The 24034-nt window shown below is 39.8% G+C and overlaps 1 protein-coding gene across 1 annotated transcript; it reads left to right on the top strand.

Annotated features, from left to right (window-relative positions):
* Positions 1-4466: 4466 nt before the first annotated feature.
* gng13b (guanine nucleotide binding protein (G protein), gamma 13b) lies at positions 4467-10344 on the top strand. Its single transcript, XM_039687844.2, has 3 exons — positions 4467-4781; positions 7572-7704; positions 9550-10344. The coding sequence occupies exons 2-3, from the start codon at positions 7607-7609 to the stop codon at positions 9653-9655; spliced, it is 204 nt and encodes a 67-aa protein (XP_039543778.1). The 5' UTR covers positions 4467-4781; positions 7572-7606; the 3' UTR covers positions 9656-10344.
* The last annotated feature ends 13690 nt before the right edge of the window (positions 10345-24034 follow it).

Genomic DNA, 24034 nt, shown 5'->3' with positions numbered 1-24034 from the left:
TGGAATTGACTAACAACAAGTTCCTGGAATCGGCAACTGATTATTGAATATTCAAAAAGACGATCAGAACAATATGGTTAAATCGGGATTTTTGTTGGGTATTGTCCAAGTCACTTTAAGAGTTTAACGTCAACCATTTACTAACGTTAGTTGTGGGGATTTTGATTCATCTTAGTGAGTCGAATCTTGATTTACTCAACTGAGTCTTATTTAAGTCTTTTGTCTCCATGCCTTAAAGATAATAATATTAACAAAGCAATCACACGCCTTGAAAGGTGGAAGCTTTAATGGGGAACAAATAAGCATTGAAGTGAACGAGAGCGATTTGTTCACATGAAAGATTTGTTCAAAACACCGATTCGTTACCTTAAAAGATTCATTCATGAAGCAACACTAGTTACCATTCGACGACATGCACGTTACGTAACGTCACACACTTTGTTAGAAGATATTTTTGTTATGATAGTAAGTTATATATAATTCCGTTTTTGTGTACAACTTTACATGTAGCCCACGCAGTCTGTTATTCTGCATATATTACGATTCTGAGTCTACCATATTGAGTCAATTAGTTAAACGGAAGGGGGCGCTGTTTGCTCAGATCCCGAGTCCGGACATGTAATACACATTTCACGTAGCAGATCGGTAGTCTGGCAGCAGAAATGGTTCTATCACTAGGGCTATAATCTATTATTATACTCTTTATTATACTCTTGTGTCTACAGATGTTCTTTAAATTCTAAAATGCAGTTTTTGTCAATTATATTTTAGTGAAATATTTTGGAAATATTCCGTCATGTCTGTCAGGAATATTGTAGTAGGCTATTTTGTGAATATGCTGTGTGAAAATATAATACCTATAACTGTGTCCATTTAAATATATAAAATCACAATATACATTGATGACCTGCATTCACCTTGCTGGAGATGCTCAGTTATGCTGTTCTCAGAGCAGGCAAACCACTGAAGGCCAAAATAAATGCAGAAACGTTGTGAATGTAGAATATCTTAGGCTGCTACGGTCTTGATTCTTTTGAGCGGCAACCTCCATTAGAGTAGCTTATCCCCCTGCATTTGCACTATGTATTAAGGCACTAATGGCAGAGTTTCTCATGGACACCCATCAATTTAGAACACATGGGATATGTCTTTATCTTCAGAATGTGCTCCCAGGCTATTAAAAAGTATCTGTGTAAATTCTCTTGGATGAAGCATCACAGCCTCTATGCACGGTTGTCCAACCTGGTACTTAAGATACTCTTTGCACTGTTAAGCCAAAGAATAGCCTGCGGACCCATCAAAAGCTTGACCCCATCGGCAGTGCAGGAAGTTCTTCATTCAGGATCCATTAACCGTATTCAGAGCAGAGCTCCATTCTTGCCATTATGCCTGTGCAATAAATGATGGATGCAATAAAAATAGGATGTGCTAAAGTTAGATGACTAAGGGTGAACTGGCCAGTAGTCAATTTCTGCTTGTTAAACACAATATCTAACACCCTGAATGTAAAAATGCAAATTCAAACTGGTTAATGCATACAGCAAGACTCTAATAACATGTATTGAATACACTTTGAAAGCAGTCGGGTAGAAAATACTAGGCTACACAAATCAATTCAGTTTGGTCATGACATGAATGATAATGAGTTTGGTAATCTAGTCCTGTAGTCTGATACAGATTTTAGGATGGAGGTTCGCAATCAACTGTCAGACTATTTTTAATCCATACAGAAATGTGTGTAGGCCTATCTAGAATCTGGTTCATTAACTTTATCAATATTTTGGAAATAGGGCCTACTTTGAATTACGTTTATCTCACATCTTGTGGTTCGCTTTGTTTAGGGACAACTTCCTCTCCATCTATGCAATGGTCTTTTGTTGAATTATTATTGTTTAGTTTTTTCTATCAATTATTGCATGGTGACGGTGGTCCCACAAAATGGGGCTCATCTAATATGCTGCTCCTGCTTTCCACAGGCATCTCCTCATCTTACACCTTACGATGTTGCTCTTGGGTGTGATACCAGGAGACTGACATGAGTGCTGCTCTGAGATGAGCAGATGACAGATGCCCTTGCAAAATTTAAATCCCGCAATGTGAACAGTTTACAGCGGTAACACCTTTAATGGAATTCTATTGTCATGCATGCTTTCAGGTTTATGTCAAATAGTGTGCAATAGCATTCGTAACATAATTAATACAAGCCTTGAATTGATTCTGTTTCTGTTCTATATGAATGTATATGACAAATAGCACTTGTTTGACCGTTTAGCACAAAAAAATAAAAAAACAGACTGTACAGTATGTTTTTGTGGAAAAAAACTGTTTTGGCTATGCTTTGAGACTGTTGCTCTGTGCGGATGAATGTGGTTCAGGAAACCGGTGTACAAATGAAAGCGGGACATCTTATCTAAATGACGTTTTTGTGACAAAAGATTTCAGCTTCAAGGTACCCACTACTTTTTTTCTGTGTACCGGCTCCAGCTTTGGGCCAAGTGGCAAAGGAATATGTGTTTAAAGGGACTCTATGTATAACGCAGAGGGCTCAACGCTAAGGAGTTTACTGGTTGCTTGCCCTGCCAACATCACTGGCCCCACCACAAAAATAAAGAAATAGTATTTTAATAAAAAATGTTAAATAAAGATACCGTATAGACAGAAGTAGTAGCTAAATAAATACCGTATAGACAGAAGTAGTAGCTAAATAAATACCGTATAGACAGAAGTAGCTCGTGGGAAGTCGGGGGGACGTGGAGGCATAAAGTCAAGGGAGAAGTCTATAGAGAGTCATAAAGTTGCTCCTGCAGCTGCTCATGGACAGCTCCTACTCACAATCTCCATCTCAGCAGGATTCGGAAGGGAATGATTCAGATTCGTCTTGACACTGCGAGAAGACGTACAACTGTCAGACAGGTTGCTCAAGTCACATCTACGTCGTCCAGCTCAGTTTGAGCTGTGTCCATTTCTTTCACTGTCTATGTGGATTACCCCCTTGTTTTTTTACAGTGTGTAGAGGGGACGGGCAGCAAGCGGATAGTGAGGAGTTCTTTGCTGTATGTGACAAAAATGTTTTGGAAAAAAAAACGTGTGACATCGCTGAAGTTAGAGCACCTTTAAGACCTTTTATTTTAACTCAGTAAAGGACTAGCATTTTGAGGAAATTATATGGGTATTTTGTGTATTTTTCTGTGTTTTTGTGTATTTTCTGTGTATTTTTGTGTATTTTATTTTTTCCTGTGTATTTTTCCAATACTTTTCCGATAAGACACAATAGAGAACACTGTCTTGAGTTTCTTTCATGCCTTCTTGTAGCCTACATGAACAGTTAAAATCACTTGAATGTTTAGGTTTATGTTTATTCTAATTCTGCTTTCTCGTTTCTAAATAACAAATGGATATCAACCGGCCAAAGAACATGATCACTCTCAAAATCTGGAGCTGAATTGAACATCGCAGTAATTCTGCAATCGATAGATTTTTCTTGTGGGCCAGGGTGGGCAAGCTCCTGATTGGTTGGGCGCCCTCTTGTGGAGCCGGGCCTGCTGTGTACGAATATGACGTGACATGCACGGGCCCGGCAGTGGCACATGATGAATAAAATTCGTCTGACAGGTTTTGTTTTGTTTTTTGCATAGTGTAGCTTTAAATATGATTGACAAGCGACATTCCATATTCTTATATTTAGTATAAAATTCCACTGTTTGCATCTCTCCCCTTATTTTGCCTGTAGCCAAATGCATTTTGTTGAGGGTCGCAGCATTAATATTTCTGCTCCTCCATTACAATTCGAAACGAGGGCGGTTTCTTTCACTAATGAGCGATAAGTTAGAGATGAATCCGGAGCAGACCTGGAGTGGATAACAAGAAATCTCTGAGTTAGGAACGGTTAGGAGGGGAAAATCTCGATGGCTCCGCGTCACAATACGCGGCACGCCGCTCCACACCGGCTTTCAGTCTGCTGCGTGTTGCGTGGCAACACCCAAAGCTTGATGTTTTTTTGTTGGAACTATTTTAGTTGGCGGAGAGAAAATAAATTAGAACGATTTTTCTTTATTAAAGCAAGAGATTCATGAAAACCCCTCATGGATATAGAATCAGGAAATAAAATAATCGCACAGCACAGCTAAATAATATAAATGTTTTCTTTGACAGAAAAGCTTAATCTTCGCGAAGCATAAATAGCCTAACATGTTGAAGCTCAATTTGTCCATATTTGGGCATAGATTATACACTGGATCAAACGTATTCTAACCATAAGAGTTTGAGCAAATCCGTATGGAAAATCTAACACTTCACACTGACAATTCTAGCGAATAGGCAAGGGACATCATCGGGCGTCCTTTTGTCTCCACAACATTAGAAGAGGCATTTACGTTAGACTTCAACAGCATATAACCGCCCCCCGATCCCCCCTCCCAGACAGTTTTGCCCCAGCACCTCCTCTACATTGGCCCAGCAGCAGCAGCGACTGAACCGCGTCCTTGCACTTTACTAGGCTGTAACCACTGCCGTGCCATCAGCTCAACTTCTTCAGCATCGTTTATTTCAGCTGTCTCTCTCTCTCTCTCTGCCGCTCCTGCCGGAGCTTACCAGCCTATCTTTAGTCTCACTGTCCAGTCTGTTGGCTGTCTACAGCGGACACACAATCGTCCATCGTTTTTTTTCGCCAATTATACACTGGCGTATGTGTGTTTTTGACCAATCTAAGGACATTTCTCATAGATAAGAACAGTCTGCGCCAAAGACGGGCTTCGGAAATTACCCAAAGATACATCACCGAGGTAAGCGACACAATTGCGAATTCATATCGATCTAATCTTTTTCCGCGATTGACTCTTCATGACAGTTGACACAACTTATTATGTTGGCGTGAAATATTTGTGATGGACATCCATATTTTCATTTTTGTGTGTGCATTTCCCATATTGTTTTTCCACTCCCACCATCACCACTGTGTCTCCCAGCGATTTGCCGGTGTTATATAAAACTTCGATTTTCAGCGTCCTCCTTTTACCTCATCCATCCCTCTTTTTTGATTAATAAAATCATTGGGTTATTTAAACGTAGCCTATATTTACAGAAAGAAGCCTACAATTGAGCCTCAGCCTGCATTAGCTTCTTAATAGTTTTATCTGCTCTGTGAAACCTTAATACACCCATTGGAGGTAACTGAGATACAGCAAGTCATGCTGATCTTCATCAGATGATATAGCTACAGTAAATAATCTATCACATTCATTGATAGATTTGATTCATCTTATTTACTTCGTTCTGCACCAGTTCTTTCTGCTTCTTTAGTAATTGCTACATTTTGGATTATTATTTTTTTAAACCAAACTAAAATGTAATCCCCCTATTTGGAGGATGATACATCTGATGACCTACATCATTGAACGACCTACATGAAGAACTTGGCTTGGGAAGTTCATCCTCATCCTCCATCTAATATGTCACTTGTCCTACTGTAATGACGAGTAGCCTACGCATAATATTATTAACAAACTAACAAATATTCATTAACATTAACATGGATTGGATTTTAGCCGTGGCGTGTAACACAGCCACTTTAAATGGTTAAGTTTGATAATTATTGTCTTTTAAAAGGGCATCTGGAATAAACTAAGTTCAATGTAGTGATGTCAGAAATATAGATTTTTCGATACCGATACTGAAACATCTGAAAGTCTGAAACGCTTCCAATACTTGTTTCCGCAAAATAGATACACGAGACCAGCTGAGCTTTCTTGCTTTCTCATCTCTCCGACTGCAAGTTGACACAAACTAGCCTCACTCGTTATATAATATTGTTGGTGTTACAGGGCTTGAATTTCAGTGTGGGATTGCGCATAATTTTGCTCACGCCAGCAGATTTTGTGCCACCTCTCAGTACTAAATTTTGTTCTTTTTCGTTGCTTGTTGCGCTTAAACAGTCAAATACACACAAAATAATGTCAAATGCTGATCTTGATGAGTATTCACCTAAACACAGTTATGTTTTTAAGTAAAAGTAAAGACAATTCACGTTTAACAGTATAATGGATCCGTGCATCAGGTCTTAAAGTGACATCATCCTAATACACCGGCTGCCAAATTAATGATAATATTAAAAATATCTATATGGCAGTTTAATGTCAAAATTGTGGCCAGTGAAAATGCTGAGTGGCTAATAACTTTGGAAAACCACTAGCCACAGTGGCTGGTGAGCAAAAAGTTAAAGTCAAGCCCTGCGTTCATCAATTAATATTTGGTTCATGACAAATGGGTGAGGGAGGGATAGGTTGCCTTGCGGCAAAATGCTGTATATTCTGGGACACTATTGATTCTGTATTTGTTTAGGGCCTCAGTGAAGCACTGAAATCAGTGTATTTACCTTCTGGCAACAGCCAATTTCAGCTTCCATTGTATTGGGACACAATGTCATGAATTTCATGAATATCTCCATATGAATTAAGTATTCATGGATGGTTTGAGAAAAGTGGACATTTTTAGAGCATTGCAGTTAATCATACAGTTGGCAAAACATCTTTGTCCCCCAACCATTTCTGAACATCACGTTTGATTTGAAGAACAGCACAGTCTCCCAGCTGCTCTGAATGTGTTTAAAAGCTCTGATTTCACTATCTGAGACTAGAGCGAGAGGCTCCAGTGTCTGATGGGAAGCGCTTAAAAGCCTTTATGGGACGGATGTATACAGGCAGCAGAACACCTGCATGCTGAACTCTTTCTGCTCTTTGGCTTACACATGCCCTAACGCTGGACTCCTCTCAACACTGAAACCCTCAAGACGCAAACTCTGATCCCCCAACCCCTGCTCAAGAGAGGAGCAAGCATTTAGACAAGCATCTCATTCAAGCTCAAAGCTAAACGCATGCAGTACATCCTAGAATGAGAATATAACAGAATATGTGGTTATAATTGTGGTTATGCAGAAATGCTTTGTCAGGTTATCTAAAATGTGATACATGTGGTGTCATCTATTTTCATCTGTTATTCAAGTAAAAAATGTCAAATAAATAATGTAGCTTCACTTGACTGAATCAGCCTAATACCATTAGATAAGGTAGAAGCAGTCCCTTAAGTTAACAACGGCATTTTTTTTGCATTTTTCAATTGTAAAACAAAAATACAACTTAAAATTTGAATTAAAGTAATTAATCAAATTCTAAATAAAATATATCACATATGCCATTATTTGCTGAAAAAGCCCACATTATTGTGGTAGTCAAAATAACTTTTAAATCTTTGCATTGTTAGTAGTCATTGTGTTATTTTGCATTATTTTCATATCACTTTACATATGCAATCTGTTCAGATCATTAGTTGTTGCATACATATCAAATTATGTGAGGGGCTGGTTTGGCAAAATTTTGAATTGCAATCAACATTGATGCCAAATCAGCTGTTAAAGATACATATCTACTATTGTACATTTTTATTTGGAGCCAGCACAGTTTGCTGGTCTAGAATGCCAGTTGAAATAAAAGTCATGTAAAAGATACACTAACGCAGTTTCAGTAGTACAATTGGTTTTGTAAAGCAATCTTCTTTCTTGTTTCAATTTTGTTGTTTAGGTTTAGTTTGATCACTTCCACATCAAGCCACAGCCATGGATGAGATGGACTTGCCCCAGATGAAGAAGGAGGTAGAAAGCCTCAAGTACCAGCTGGCCTTCAAAAGAGAGAAATCCTCAAAGACAGTGACCGAGTGAGTGTGCTCTCTTTTGTGCTTCAAACTGTGATAGTCTCTCTTTCCAAGTTCCAACCCATATATTTTATGCTGTTGCCCCATATCACAACAGAAAAGATAATGACTCGTTCTACCATCCTTCTATTTTTGTCGCTGTGCATCACATAATCAAGCACAGAAAATCCAACAGCAAGTCATCAGAACATCATCCATGTATTCTGTCAGTTTATTATACAAATACTGAATTCTCATTGGTCAATTGTGGCATTGAGCAGTCCAGTATTTTGTTATAATGAACTCTCAACCATACATTTGACTTGGTTTGACAATAATATACTAGTGCTTCTCTCATGTCTCTCATATCTCTTTGCATACGATGCAAGTTAGATTAGCTAACTGGAGCAATTTCACTACTTTGCTGTGGTAAAAATTGTTTAGTTTTAGTTTCAGTAATATTTCAGTATACACGTTTGTCTGTTGTCAGTTAGATTTTTTAAATATTTCTAAAACCAGTCTCGTATGCTCACCAAGGCTGCATTTATTTGTCCAAACATACAGAAAAAACACATTTAAGATGTAATTTATGGCTATAATAATAATGGCAAAACTGAATTTTCAACAGTCATTATGACAGTCTTCAGTGTCACATGATTCTTCAGAAATCATTCTAATATGATAATTCGCTGCTCAAGAAGCATTTCTAAAATAAAAGGAACCAGGTGACACTGGTAGCACATTCAAGTTACAATCGGCTGCACCCGCTTATACGTTAAAATAGGTGGATATAGTGAGCTTAAAACCTCAGCAATGGCCATTGTTGGTCTTTTTTTTTTTTTTGTCCAGTAGAAGCTTTAAGCGAATGTAAGTACTAGAGGTAATATAACAAGTAAGAAACAATTAAAATATGAATAAAATAACTTCAACTCAAATCAATATTGCTTATTGGTAAATCGTCATCTAATAAGTTGAATAATGTACAGTTATTTTTTGCCTAACTTATCCACTTACCATAGTTCATTCTTTATAGATCCTTTTTTTTAGCGGAGAGTAATCCGTTTTGTCATTGGTTTTCTCTAAACAGCTTCCTGATTGAATAACCCTAATGTCACCATGAACTCATAACTGCAGTTATTTCTGATTTTGCAGGTTCACCTCATGTCACAAATTAGGCTGCCCAGAGGTCAGGTCCTCTTGGTGATTGTTCAGGAAAAAGATAATGCTCTCAGATCTCTGGTGCTTTACTCTCCAATTTGAGAGCACGCATGGCCTCTTAGTCACACCCGCCACTGTCACATTATAGTGACATCTCATTTCCCTGCATCCCAGGGCTCTCTTCCTGAAGTATTCACAATGGTAATTTCTCTGTTACAAATGAAACTTTACCAGCCAGCAATGATAAGCCCAGTTTATGCCAGCGTAGTAGTTCCTGCGGTGTTACTGTGCAGTTTAGCTGAACAAGCAATTGGAAATCCATCATAAAGTTGGGTCATGAAGACTTTTTGAAAAAAAAAAAAAAATGTTTCTTGAGTCTCAGATGAAACTAAGATCATCACTCTCATCTTGGACACATCATTTCTATTAATCGCCTGTGATGGATGGTGCTTCTGCAAAGAGTTACGTGATTATCACCCCCATTTATCATTTGCTCAACATGGGTGCTGTCTTACATGACCCTAATTTCATAAATCACTCAGCAACAATTCGTGTTCAAAGTCGCAGACATCCAGAACAAGTCTCTGCTCTATTTACCCCTAAATAATAGCCATTTTTTTGCATCAAATGTGAGGTTTGTTACCTTAAATATGTTGCAAAATTTGCAATGTGTCCCATAATGATGAGGGACGTTCTCCTTCCTCTCTTTAGCCTGGTGAAATGGATCGAGGAGTGTGTGCCCGAGGACCCTTTCCTGAATCCCGAGCTGATGAAGAACAACCCATGGGTGGAGAAGGGCAAGTGTGTGCTTCTATAAGAGAGTCAGCAGCAGCAGCAGCAGCGGTCGCCCCAGCCCTCCGTCTGAGCCTCCACAAGCCTGACAGGATCACACGGCGCTTGCTCTCTGTTTCATTCCCTCGTCATGAATGTACAGCAGTTTAGCATCCACTGCACACACAAAAACACACAAAACACTAGCTCTATATAGTCAGAATTTGACACTTTGACATGCATTACTATTATATTTATAACCATCGATATATATCTTTATATGCAGTTAGTGGAATTTCTCTTTGACTTCAGTGTTGTCGCCGCTGCTTGCACGCTTGATCTTGAGTTCAGGCATGTGTTGTCGACATGGAAATGCCAGAAAAGGCCTGTTAGACAACATCCTGCATGACAGAGGTGAGAAGAAATGCCTCGAAAAGGCAAAGGCAGCAAATATTTGAGTTTCCCTCTGTTACGCAGCATGTTCATTTCTCCTGCAGGCTCGTGCACTATTTACACCGCAACTCAGCACTCTCACTTACAGAGCATTTTTAAACATGTACAGATCGTTTTAATTTATTTACTTATTTATGATCATTAATTTATTTATTTATGGTTTGGTTCACCACCGAAGCTATCGGCGCCGACTGCTTTAGAAGCTACAATGGACCTGCTGTTGTTCAACTGCACCCTTCCTTCCTTGAAAAGCTAAAGGATGAAAAAAAAAAAAAACAACAACAACAACAACGCATCTTGCCAGGTCACCATCGAATACTGCCTTGTACACAATTTCCTTAAAAAGAATGTATGTGTGTGGTGAGGGACTTGTAAACTATCAGCACCCTTAAGCATCGAATGGATATGCAAACAGAGAGGTTGTGCACTGGCCAAGGCTTTTTCTTTTTCTTTTCTTAGATTAATAGCTCAATCTGCACTTATGGCAAGGATGTGGGGTTAATTTATGACTTTTGGTTTGTTCATGTTTTTATATATTCAAACAGTAGAAACCTGTCTAATTATCTAGATGTGTGTTACATATGAGAATGCTTTGAGAAAATATGCATACGATCAAGTACTAGTTTAATAACAAGCAATAAGTGATTACATTTTTTATTGAATGTTTTACAAAACATCTTATTGAATAAAGTAGAGGATTTTTAGACAGCTTCAATGTCATTTGTGTGTTTCAATTGGGTGTGTGTCATGGCATGGGTTGGGCAATTTATCTCTGTGTTTACACAATAACAGTTACACTGAGATTAGTAATAAGAATGGCTTTCAATTTAACACGATAGATAGATCAGGACCAGGACAGGATCAATTGTGGGATTGAAACAAGGGAACTAATTAGTACAACATGGACACGATTTAACTAAAACCAATGAGAACAAATTCTTAATTCGTGGCCACAATATTTTGTGCAAATCATATGAGATTTTCCTGCCATAAGAGCCATTCAAGATAAATAAGCCAAAGAATACCAGTAAGAGAAACAAAACAGCTGAGGAGCTCAACTGAATGGTTTCAAAGTTGAACAGCTGTTAACTTTGAAACATGATCGATGCTCATGGCACGAGCGAGACATATGTCTGCATATGTATACATAGACCAACAATTACTAAATAAGATTCTGTATCCATTCTGTATGGACGCCCCCAAGACATAAACAGTTTTAACAAACTCGACTGAAACTCGATTGCTGTGGACTGACGGCTTATGTTCTATGATACTGAAATAAAATAAACTATCGATCTTCAAACTTAAGGTTTTAAAAACTAACTTTTTATGCTTATTGAGTGCTTTCTTCACAATAATGTCAGACAGTCTCTTCAAATTATCTTTATTTGGGATTTGGGGGAAAAAAAAATCATTTAGCGGGAGCTTCATCCAAAGAAAATGAAGAATACAAGTGATTCATCCATAATAATATTGATGAGATTAATTGAAACTGACATGCAGTAATGCATTAAACTGTCTTTAACAGATCTGGCACCTCCTTTGTAAATGTAAAGCCATAAAACGGATTTGGTAGAACAAGTCCGCTAGCACAATGAGCACAGTCTGTCACATTTTTATCTGCATTCCCAAATCAATGCAAAAAAAAATAAATAAAACTTATTCTCTGCTAAATAATAGAACACATGAAATTATTCTCTTCCCATCTAAGGGAAAATTGTAGCTCTTCTTTTCGCACACTCAGACTTCACTCTGTTCAGACCCATCTGCATATTGCAAGTGTAACTTTGCCAGGCATTTTTATCAAAGTCAATACATCTTTGTGCACTTAATGGACCTGCGAGTATCGGACCGTACAGCCGTCACCCGTTTACCAAACAAAGATGCCATGAGTGGATCTGGGGGCCATGAGACTAACAGTGGATAATGGCTCACTCTCTAAGATTAGGAATTGGTAATCCTGATGCCCGTTGCCTAGCCACACATTCACATGATTGCTCTCTACGCCGGTTGAACCCGCAGCAGATGACACTCTAATCTGCCCAAAATAATCCACTCTCTCAGCCCCCATCACAAATCTCCATTTCTATGGGATCCCATGGACCAATAGTCTGCTTAAATGTACACATCTGGGGTAAAGTGATACTCTGACGAAGTCTGACACAATGACCGTAAATCTGCATATATGGCAAAGCTTAATGTCTCTTTAATCTAAATACGGCAAATGCATCCTATATTTGGATGATGGGGATTTATGCTAAGAAGGGAATATGGACTGCGAATGGACATATCACAAGAGAGAATAAATGATGGGTTGTGACTTGTAAAACCACTTGCTGCTCGAAACACTCTTGCTGTTCTCCTCTGAGGATCTTAAAAAGATGTGCTGTGTGAAGAGAACAATCTCAAAGTGTAAAAGTGTGATCCAGGCAGTATTAAACACTTTAAAATCACATAGGTCCAGTTCAGATGAAGTTAACGCTTTTGTGGTCGTTTAAACATAATTAGTGTCAACCGTAATCAAGTCATGTTATTTTTAACCACAAGGCAAGGCTAATCCAACCTTTTAGCTCATGCATGACCATGTCTTAAGCACATGATGAACTGAATTTGAACAAATTGGGCCAAAAACAAAAAATCTATTATCAACTCAAATCAACTTTTCTCTGAAGTCATTAGTAGAGGTTTACATTAATTAATTATTATTTTCAAAGAAATATATATTTATGTACACATGTACAAATATATTGTGATAGCTGCCACTTTGTGCCTCATTTCGTGAGAGAATTGTCAAACAATTAAAAAAAATCACATTTCCCAGTGCAAGATTGCAAAGTATTTAGGTATTTCACCATCTACCAAACATAATATTGTGAAAAGTTTCAGAGAATCCAGAGAAATCTCCATGAATGAAAAGCCAGGAAACCTCTGTTGAATGAGTGTGACCTTTGAGCCCTTCAGACGGCATTGCATGAGAAACCATCATGCTACTGGGTTAAAAATAGCCACATGGACTCTGGAGCACTTTGGAAAACCATTGCCACTTAACACAGTCTGCCACTGCATCAAGAAATGCAACTTGAATCTCTGTTCCACAAGGAGAAAGCTTTACATCAATTCTATGCAGAGAATTGCTGCAAAATGAAGTTCTCTGAGCCCGAGCTCATCTCAGATGATCCAAAACACAGTGGGAATCTGTGCTGGGGTCAGATGAATCCGTTTCAGATTTTGGGGAAAAATTGACTTTGAGTTCTCAGTCCCAAAAACAAAAGAGACTATAGACCTTACGTAGCCCCACCCCTTTTCAGCTCTGCACTCGTTGTCTTTTGACTTCCGGTCTGTATTTTCACAGCGATCTTGCATAGGTATGAATGAACTGCTCGTAAAAAAAATCCCGGTCGACATTTGTTAAGACATCTGCTTTACAATGCTCATGATAACTTTTGTTAACTCTACAATAAGTAAATCCACTTCACCAGCTAATTACTCCTCGGCAGCGATGCCATAGAAATATACAGAGCGACCACAAAACCGGAAGTTCAAAGACAATATTCTAAAGATGACGGCGCCCACGTTTCTCTGGTGCATAAGGTCTATAGAGACATCCATCAGCAACAGGTGGAAAAGCAAACATCTGTCATGGTTTGGGGGTGCCTCAGTGCAAACGGCATGGGTGACTTTGGAACCATTGATGTGGAGGCGTATATTGGGATTGTACAGAGACATATACTGCCATTAAAGATGATATCTTTCTTGGGAAGCAAGACAATTTCAGGCCTCATTCTGCACATGCAAAAACAGAGTGGTTTCTCAACACGTTACACCGTAGAATGAATGTGTTTGAGTGCCTGCAGTCCAGGGGTATGTTTCCCAACAACCCGGTCTCATCCCAAGACGTCATATAACTGACGTTTTGGGACGTCTTTTGACCATACGTCAATATTCGACTTTTTAGGGCGTCGGTAGATGAGGTTATGGGATCCTAACTCTACCCCAGACCTAAACCTAACCCTAAACCTAACCCGTCACCTAACTGACGTTAAAGGTAAAGCGTCAGTTGTATGACGGCCCGGGATCGCCATCTACCGACGTTTAAGGGGGCCCTAAAAAGGCGGATATTGACGTATGGTCAAAAGATGTCCCAAGACGTCAGTTATATGACTTTTTGGGATGAGACTGTGTTGTTCCCAAAAGCATCGTTAGCCAACTATGGTCGCAAGTTCCGTCGTTATCAGCATAGATCAACAGGTCAGTGTTTCCCGAAGCAATCGTTCCAACGAACAGTTGGAAGTTGTGTGGTTTGAACAACAGCTCTCGAGCTGTGGTTAGAGGCATAGTTTCTATATTGCATGACATTTGGATGTAATAAATCCTTATCTTGATCAAAATAAGCAAGCTGACATTCAGTACAACGAGGCCTTTTATTTAGAATACATACAAATGTAATTTACGTCTTTTAGTTTGTCAAAAGATTTAAAGTACCGTGTTTGAAGAGTGCGAATGTGCTCTACTATGTAAGAACGAGCCAAATATTGAGTCTGATAATAAAGCAAAATGACCGAGAACAAAAAGAAATAGTCCTCAGATGACATGTCTGTAATTTATATTAAAAATTGAGCGTTAATTGGATCTCAAACAATTTCATTAAAAGTAGTTATTGCTCCACCAACACCCCCAACCCGATATCACGACCAAGTCGTACGAATTCGACGAATGATTAAAAAGTGGCTAATTCGTAACAATTCATACAACCTCACTCGTACGAATTAATACGATTTTGCTAAATCGTACATATTTTACGAATTGGCCAATTCGTATGAATTCAAACGAATGACCTACCCCTTACCCCGCCCCTAAACTTAACCGTCACGTGGGTTTAGACAAATCGTACGAATTAGTACGAGTGAGGTCGTACGAATTAGTACGAAATAGACACTTTTTAATCATGCGTCGAATTCGTACGAATTGGTCGTGAGATAGTGTTGACACCCCTTATCCACCAAGGCAGAGCTAGTGCTGGTTCGGAGCCAGAGCCTAGTTTCAAATCGGTTCTTTGTTTTTCGACCACCAGAGCACCAGCTCCGAACCAGTAAAAGTGGTTCTTAAGTGGCACCCAATCATTGCTGGTCTAGAAGTAAGAACCCCTTACATCAGCGGCTGGGGGCGGGGTTACCGTGACCAACAAGACGAATAGAAACTTGTGACCGCCATTTTTAAATAGCAGCTAATCATGCTAATAGCAGCTCGATTGTAATCTCTGTTAATGCAAGTTATGTAATAAACCAACGTGGTTGAACGATACTTTGCGACAGTTGGTTTCGGGAAACAGTCGTGACTAGCTAGTTGATTTCTCCAACGATGTGATAGTGAAGCAGCAAGCTACATAGTTGTGAATGGACTGCATTTATATAGCACTTTCACAGACCCAATGGCCACCAAAGCGCTTTACATTTGCCTCACATTCACCCATTCATACACCGACTGCGTCAGCCATGCAAGACGCCATCCAGCTGGGGTTAGGTGTTTTGCTCACGGACACCTGGACACTTGGTCAGGTGGAACCAGGGATCGAACCACCAACCTTCTGGTTTGTAGAAAACCTACATGAACCACTGAGCCACTGCCGCCCCAAGTTGTACGGTACGGGAAACGCACCCCAGATCTGTCTTTTATTGAAAATGTATGACCCATCATAAAAAGAATCAGGCAATGATGACCACAGACTGTTGAGCAGCTGTCTTATATCAGGCGAGATTGGGCAAAAATTCCACTTGCAAAATTGCAACAATTAGTATCCTTAATTCCCAAATGATTGAAAAGTGTAATTAAAAGGAAAGGAGATGTGACAGTGGTAAAAATGCCTCTGTTCCAACTTTTGTGTTGCACCAGTTAAATAAAGTTTAAAGACAATTAACAAATCAGGTTTTATTGTATTCTACAAAATGTTCCAGCTTCTCTGGATTTGGGGTTGGATTAGGCTCCATGAGTAGTTCATTAACAACTTGAGACTCATAAGCATGCCTGAATCATTCATTCTGATATCGGGATTGAGAGATGGACCGCAGCAATGATCAAGTAGGCTCCTTAAGACTTAATACAGTATATGTTAAGTAGCATGCAGTGTGGGGCCATTTGCGAGCCATTTCTGTCACAGCAGTGTGGCTCTTGTCCCCTGGCAAAGACAACTGATCCAGTTCTGTCAGTGCACTCTTACATAGTCAGCCTGCACGTATACTTTAGTGCTGTCGAACATCTGCACGCCTCACTCCATTAGCCTGAGCACCAGGGGAGACGGGTCAAGCCGAGGTCATGCTTCATTTCCTCAAATGAGGACAGTGCAAAGATTCTAGAGACACCCATTTTTTCCATCTCCCCTCAAAACTCTTCTGTTCCACGCCCTGGGTTAATTGGAACTGGCTGAGTGGAAATTGAATGAGTGGAAATGTGTGTTGGGATTGTGATCTTTGGCCCACTTTTTTTGTGCTCAAATGTGCTCAATGAAGAAGGCGGACTGATCTGATGCACACTGAACCTGAGTGAGAAGTTCCTTCCCAGGGTATACGTGTCCTCACAATTCTGATTCAGCCATTTTACAAGGCATACAAAAACAAACTGGAGCACGGCTGCCCATTATTCCACTGTGGTGTCATTACATGGCTGACTTAACCCCAGTGGGCCTGCTGTGTTTGCACAACGATCTGGCTGAACTGCCCAAGAGGGACTGAATGCCTCTTATTACATGGCCACTCCCACTATCTCTCAGAAAACCCGATCAAACTCGCATCTTGCCTAAGAAAACACGTACGCTGTGAGTCTTTTGCAAAAAGCATCATCCTTCATTTCGCCTCACCTTCTAAGTTGTGCATAAAAGCTGTCACTGCCATCCCTCCTTCAGACAACAGGCAGTGACAGGAAGTATGTGCTATGACGTGCCTGTGTGCCCCAGCGGTCCCTCTTTAGGAGATTAAAGCCCCGAGCTGACAGCTCTTTAATCTCTGGTGCTTTGTTAGCAGAACATGTGGTGTAGAAGCAGCAGTGCCTTATGGGAAATAGGTCTGGGACGAAGTCATCCACAACATTTCACATCATCAGCAGCTGAGATAGAGGTAAAATCATCAAACGTTACCCTAAATATTAATCACCGAGGTGATCCAGAAGTTGAAATTGTGAGAGTATTTGTATATGAGCATATATAACAGGAAATTCCAAACTGTGCACATCATCTGTGTGTCTGCTAAGACTGATGGCAGCTGTATATGCTGTATGTCTTACTGTGGAAAAATACTGACTCGCTCTAAGTTACTGTGTGACATGAGGAGAGGGAGCGGCACTCAGGGAATTCCATGGCAACACGCTGACCGAGAGACGACAAGATTCTAGAAACATTCCAAAAGAAGAAACACAGGCTTGAAGACCACAGTCTTCCATAGCGCTCTCCTGTGTGCTTGCAACAGTTGGAGATTTGCCAGTGTACCAATGCTTATGGCGAGATAATGAGGTTGCATTCTTTGTTTCTATCTCGTTCTCTTGCCAGGTACTTTAAAAAAAAAAAAAAAACATTTAAAATGAACTTGCGGTTGGGTTTAAAATGCAGTGAAGCAGAGCATACAAATGCTTAGGGATTATTAATAAATCTAAGAAACATGCAGACAGTGCAGACTCAAGCAATGCACAGCTGAAATAAAATATTTAGTGGGCACTTTTTGAATGCACGCGTTAGAAAATGCCACCCGCAGTGCAAAAACCTACAAAAACCCTTCTTACAGATTTACGCAAAGCATCAGATTGGAGCAGGATCACACATTTAAATGGGCATCTGGGCAAAAATGCCCCCATAATTAAGGAGAGCAAAATTAGTATTTAAAATAGTATATAAAAAGTCGTTTGGGTTTAATGCTGTAGTAAAATGTAAAAGTTACTATCTGAGACTGGATGACAATTAGAACATCAGATACAAAGATTTCTTTCTTCATCCAACCTGGTGAGATATCCACTGTGCATAATCTCAGAGTAGATGATGCCACTTTTCTTTGTCAGTTTTGTTCTGTCTTGCTACCTCCCTTAGGTCTAATTAACCAGCTCAGGCTCAGCAAAGCGCAGTCAGCCAATTCAAAGACATTAACAATTCATGGACACACATCACAGAAATAACCAGACCTTCTCTTTCCATTTGGCTCTGGAAGGGGGAGGGTGGGTCAGGGAGGTCCCTGCTATAGAGCGGGGTAGGTCTATCACGTACGCGTATCGGCTCACTCTCTCCTCCAGTACAGCATCCTTTAGCTTCGTCCCACGAGGTTGCACATGCTGGAGCACTCTTATGAAACTGGAACCCTGCCATAGAGATTGAATGATGCGCAGTGAGAGAGTTCCTTCTGCACGATCAAAGAAGGACTATCGACACTGCATGACCATATTTATTTTTGCTAAAGCAGCAAACACGTTAAAGCAATAGCTCATCCTAAAACAAAAATTCTGTCATCATTTAATCACCCTCAAAAGAAAGTCATACATGATGATGACATAAATATTCATTTTAGGTTGAACTAATGGGCTTTTAGTTAATTGTAAAAACACAAACCCAATCTAATGCAGTATAATATGATATAATATATAAACGAATTTACAATAAAAGAACCCAATCATTCATTTATAACTTGAGCAGTAATTCTGTGTACAAACACACTGAGTTCTGATGTGTTCTGAAGTCCATGTCTGCATTTGCGGCATCTATTGCTCGAATTTTGGCATTTCCCAGTCCAGAGAAAGCTGCTCAATAAAACATTGCTGTCATGGTAAAACTTTAATGGCTCTGTCTTCAAGCATTAACCCACATGAACACACATGTAGGGCATCTTTTCTGCTAAGCCTTAGTTGAGCCCACCCGCCACCACACCTCCCCACTCCTAAAATCACCAGAGAAGATTTAACAGTCATTTAGCAAATCAAGCTCCCCAGCCCAGATCAAAAAGCATTATATCTGTTCAAATGGTATCATGGATGACTGTGTATTAACCCTTTTTACATGACAGGTGGATGCAGTGTCCTATAAAATTTAAATCACCACCTTATCTGGAGTTGCTGCCACAGTAGGCTACAAACAGAAAACGGTCTTGTGTATTTATTTGAAATGTGTGTGTTTGTGTGTGTGTGAGAGAGAGAGAGAGAGAGAGAGAGAGAGAGAGAGAGAGAGAGAGAGAGAGAGAGAGAGAGAGAGAGAGAGAGAGAGAGAGAGAGAGAGAGAGAGAGAGAGAGAGTTTTGTGTTAAAAATGGATAGTTCACAATTGCGTTATTTACTCACCCTCCCACGTGACATTCAAAATCCAGATTTTCTTGCTTCTGTGCAACACAAGAAACGGTGAATTTTTGAAGATGATTTTGGCCACTTTTTTGCTACGTAATAAACACCATTATTTATTTTAAATCGGTATTTATTGCCAATCTTCCACTATTCCGCAGCTCCCAAATCAAATGAAGCTGTTGACGTCAGACGTTAAAAAAAAAAAAGACGTCAGACGTTTGGCCATGAGAAACACGACAACCAATCGGCGTCAATGGTAAAAGGGCACTCATTGTAGTCCTTGTGGATTTTTGTAGTTCATTTCAGTTCATTTAAGAAATAATTAATTAATCATTTAACGATTTATTTATTTATTTGTTTATTTATTGCATTTAAGCAACTATCAGATAAAAAAAATTCCTTTGACTTTGAGCTCGACACTCACACGTAAAAAATTATGTACACTGAACATGTAGCATATTTTTACAAAAACAAGTGAGATTCTATGTGACACCCCACATCCACTGCCAGAGTCAAATACAGTAAGAGATTAAGCGCTAATCTGATGATGGGGCACTCCCGTCAAATACAATAAAACAAAATAGATCTCCTTTTTCATTGGAGGCTGTTGATTAAATCAGCTTCCCTCGCTATTCAAAAGCACCGTGATCCCAGAAATCCACTAAAGCCATGCTTCTATAATGTCTTGAGCACTTTAGAGGATAAGCAATTATTAATGGAGGCCATAAGTACTTAAATATTAAGTATTCAAATCCATTTATTAAACTGATTGTGTGTTATTTTAAATAACTAACGATTTAAAGATGCAGTCCGCATTTTGTCGCCATTTGTTCGAAATCTGCAATTGCAGTCATTCGCGGAATTATCAACTTTACGCTAGTTGTAAACACATGTTGGGTGTCAACACGGCACAACGCAGATGAACACAATGTTTGAGGAGAGTGTGAGGCTGTCAGTCACCGCGCCGGTGTGGATACTAGCAATTTAGAATCACAGATTATTATTTTTGGAAATATGACCAACACAATAATTTTCACTGGAAAATGTCATTTGAACTAGTAAAAAACATCCACTTTTGTTCTGGTTCTGACATTGCAGTAAATCGCACTGACTAAATCTAACAATCACCAACAAAGTTATATTACATCATGTTTTTTTTTTTTTGCTGTAAAGTCGGCCATTTTAACATTGGGGAGGATGCAGATTTGACTCACTTTTACAGCCTGCCTCAAGCGGTCTGTAGAAGAATTGCAGTTTAATTCACTTCCGTGTTGGTTTCAAGAGAGAGACAGGGAGGTTGCCGCTTGGTTGTCACTCACTGGTGATTGTCATTTGAACATTTCTGGACCTGCCATCAAATTAATACGTTTAATTATATAAAGTGCTGTGAGAAAAGGCTAAATCGCCACCTCCAGCATCCTCACACTCAATATAGTCTACTAGCCGAGACTCCTTCTTCATGTGACGTAATGACGCAAAGACATGCTCGAATCTCCCGCGGAAATCCACCAGTACCTAAAGAGAAAAAGGCAAGCAGATAGTTTTGAACACTGGGTGGTTATGTATTTTGGATAATTTTTATCCCCCAAAAAAAGCTATCTGCAGCTTTAAAATATTTAATTTTTTAAAATAATTTGTAGATATAGGCATATATTAAATGCCAATTTGGGGAATATTTTTGTAATTAGGTTTTTATGAAATAAAACAAATTAGACATGAAATAATAAAATGCATAGATTAATTATTCTCATTTTTTTATACTTTTAACTGCGCATAACTATAAAACAACATGGTTTTCAAAATCACTAATATCTGTTTTAAGTAAGGCTGTTCCAAGTAAATGTGCACTTTTTGACGTGTGGTGTTCTCTGTCTCTTTCACACACACACACACTGCTGACATCACAGTAAAGGTTTGCAGGATTTAACAAAGCAGAAGTCTGCCCTCCATCGTCCTGTTCCCTGAATCTATCCAAACACATTCAGTTTAAAGATGAAAGAATAACCAACTCAATCAATCAATAAGACATATCATTCGATTACATAATAAAATAAAATTTATTTAAAGTAATTTTAGTACTTTAAATATTGTATAAGATCTTATAATAAATGTGAAGCATTCACAAATTCCACAGGGTTCAAATACATATTTGTTGAATATTATGTATGAAATTCATCTACATTTTGATGTTAAAAAGCGCACATGATTCACATTATGCGTAAATTGTTACAATTTAGGTCTCCCCAAAGACTGAATATTTAAAAAAAAAATACAGATTATCAACCAATCATTAATAATGTATTTACAACAATAACAATTTCTTTTCTCCTTTTTACTGGTTTAAATCCAAAGGTGCACCATCCTCGAGCTGAATGGATTAGTTTTGTGCTGGTTTGATTGCAGGGATTTTAAACAGAATATTTACAAGCTCTTATATCATAGTGATTTTTTCTGGATGACACTATAAGCAGCAATGATGACTTCTGTATGACTAATTCCTCTCCCTCGGGCTGGACTGGAAACACAAGGCTGTGGTGAGAAATCTCAGAGATGCACAATCCTCATCCTCCTCCAAATGTGGTAAAATATGATTCACCATTCACATCTCAAGAGTAGCAGCTATTCTTGGTGTCTTGATCTTGTGCAAAAAAACAAAAAGCCTGTGTCTCATCATCATTTTCCGTCATCTGATAAGGAAATGCTGCTTCACAGGTTTCAAGGTTCAGATTACTTGCATAGAAGGACATAATAAACACCTGTGCCAATCCTAAAATGGACGAACTTCTGCTCAATCCTCTTTAGGAAGGAAGTCCAAGTCGGCGCTTTGGTTAGTGAGGGCCTGTTCCAGCAGGGCTCTTTGCGTGATAGCAGGTAGGTAGAGGAACACGTAGAGGAGCCCCAGCAGCAGAAGAGCGATGATCAGAGGAAGACCCCAGTCTGTGGTCATGATTGGGTCTTCGCAGCGAGCCTGGAGAAAAGAGCTCTGCATTGTGCCGGTGGCCGACGGAGAAGGAGACTGAGAGATGTGACCTTAGCGTTCCCCGGCCCGCAGTATTAGTCCAGAGACGGTGGACAGTGTGTGTCTGAATGGGTCTCTTTTGGCAGGACACACCTACCACTAGCCGCTCAGCTTGGCTCCGAGACACAGCCGTCAATGTGACACTCCAGCCAGATGTCACTCCCCTTGGAGGGACATCCCCAGACTGACAGCAGACACGGTGACCTACGTCAAAGACATGCAGAACTATGATGACGTCATTAGTAAACATGAAGCATAAAGTGTGTTTCATACTTTAACTCCTATAAGGCTATTACCTGTGTGTGATTGTTGACTTAAGCCACTCTCAAGGTGGCATAAGGGTAACATTGCTGTGGCACAGGGCTTATTTTAAATGTTATGCAACACTCTTTGGGTACATCGCTCTATGTTTCGACTAATACCTGAAGCCAGCACTTCCTCATTACCACAAATCACCTCCCAAATCTGGAATATGGATTATAGTGCTTGCATAACGTAATATAATTCTTAGTAACATTTAATGAATAAGACGAAACTGCCTGAATACGTTTAGGCCTAGATATAAAAGTTTGTTCCACCTTTAATATAAACAGTATTCTGTTAAATTATGAGCACACATCCTCCTTTAAACTGATGTCAGAAGCAGGAAAAGGATGATAAGTGTGATGGTGCTCATAAATGCAGTTGATGTAAGCTGTCTTAACCTCCACAGAGAAAGGCCTCTCCTTCAGTGCCTGCAAAATCAGGTCACCTCACTGTGGAGCACCAAAGCAAGGACAGGACTCACAGTGCTGGTGAAACCTCAAAGGTGTCCATTAGTTTTCAGACACAAAAGCATATTTCACATAATTGTCCCCTCTGTTTGGTCTTTTCATGATGGAATCAGTTTCATACCCTGTTGAAAAATGTGCGTTTATAAACCTTTATTCTAGGTTTATGCAGGTCAGTGCCAGTTAGTGCTGGTCCAGTCTGCTTTATGCTGGTTAGCGCTGGTCCAGGCTGGTTCCTGCTAGTATAGTGCTGGTCCAGTCTGCTTTATGCTGGTTAGTGCTGGTCCAGGCTGGTTTAAGCTGGCATAGTGCTGGTCCAGTCTGCTTCATGCTGGTCAGTGCTGGTCCAGGCTGGTTTAAGCTGGCATAGTGCTGGTCCAGTCTGCTTCATGCTGGTCAGTGCTGGTCCAGGCTGGTTTAAGCTGGCATAGTGCTGGTCCAGTCTGCTTTATGCTGGTCAGTGCTGGTCCAGGCTAGTTAATGCTGGTATGGTGCTGGTACAGTGCTGGTCCAGGCTGGTTAGTGCTAATATAGTGCTGGTCCAGGCTGGTTAATGCTGGTTAGTGCTGGTATAGTGCTGGTCCAGTCTGCTTTATGCTGGTATAGTGCTGGTCCAGGCTGGTTTAAGCTGGTATAGTGCTGGTCCAGGCTGGTTTAAGCTGGTATAGTGCTGGTCCAGTCTGCTTTATGCTGGTCAGTGCTGGTCTAGGCTAGTTAATGCTGGTATGGTGCTAGTACAGTGCTGGTCCAGGCTGGTTAGCGCTAATATAGTGCTGGTCCAGGCTGGTTAATGCTGGTTAGTGCTGGTATAGTGCTGGTCCAGTCTGCTTTATGCTGGTATAGTGCTGGTCCAGGCTGGTTTAAGCTGGTATAGTGCTGGTCCA

The sequence above is a fragment of the Pimephales promelas genome, chromosome 3 (assembly GCF_988280905.1).
Source record: "Pimephales promelas chromosome 3, fPimPro1.hap1.1, whole genome shotgun sequence".
NCBI classification, from domain to species: domain Eukaryota; kingdom Metazoa; phylum Chordata; class Actinopteri; order Cypriniformes; family Leuciscidae; genus Pimephales; species Pimephales promelas.
Note: the sequence above shows the minus strand (reverse complement) of the source record. Positions and strands in the feature narration are given on the sequence as shown.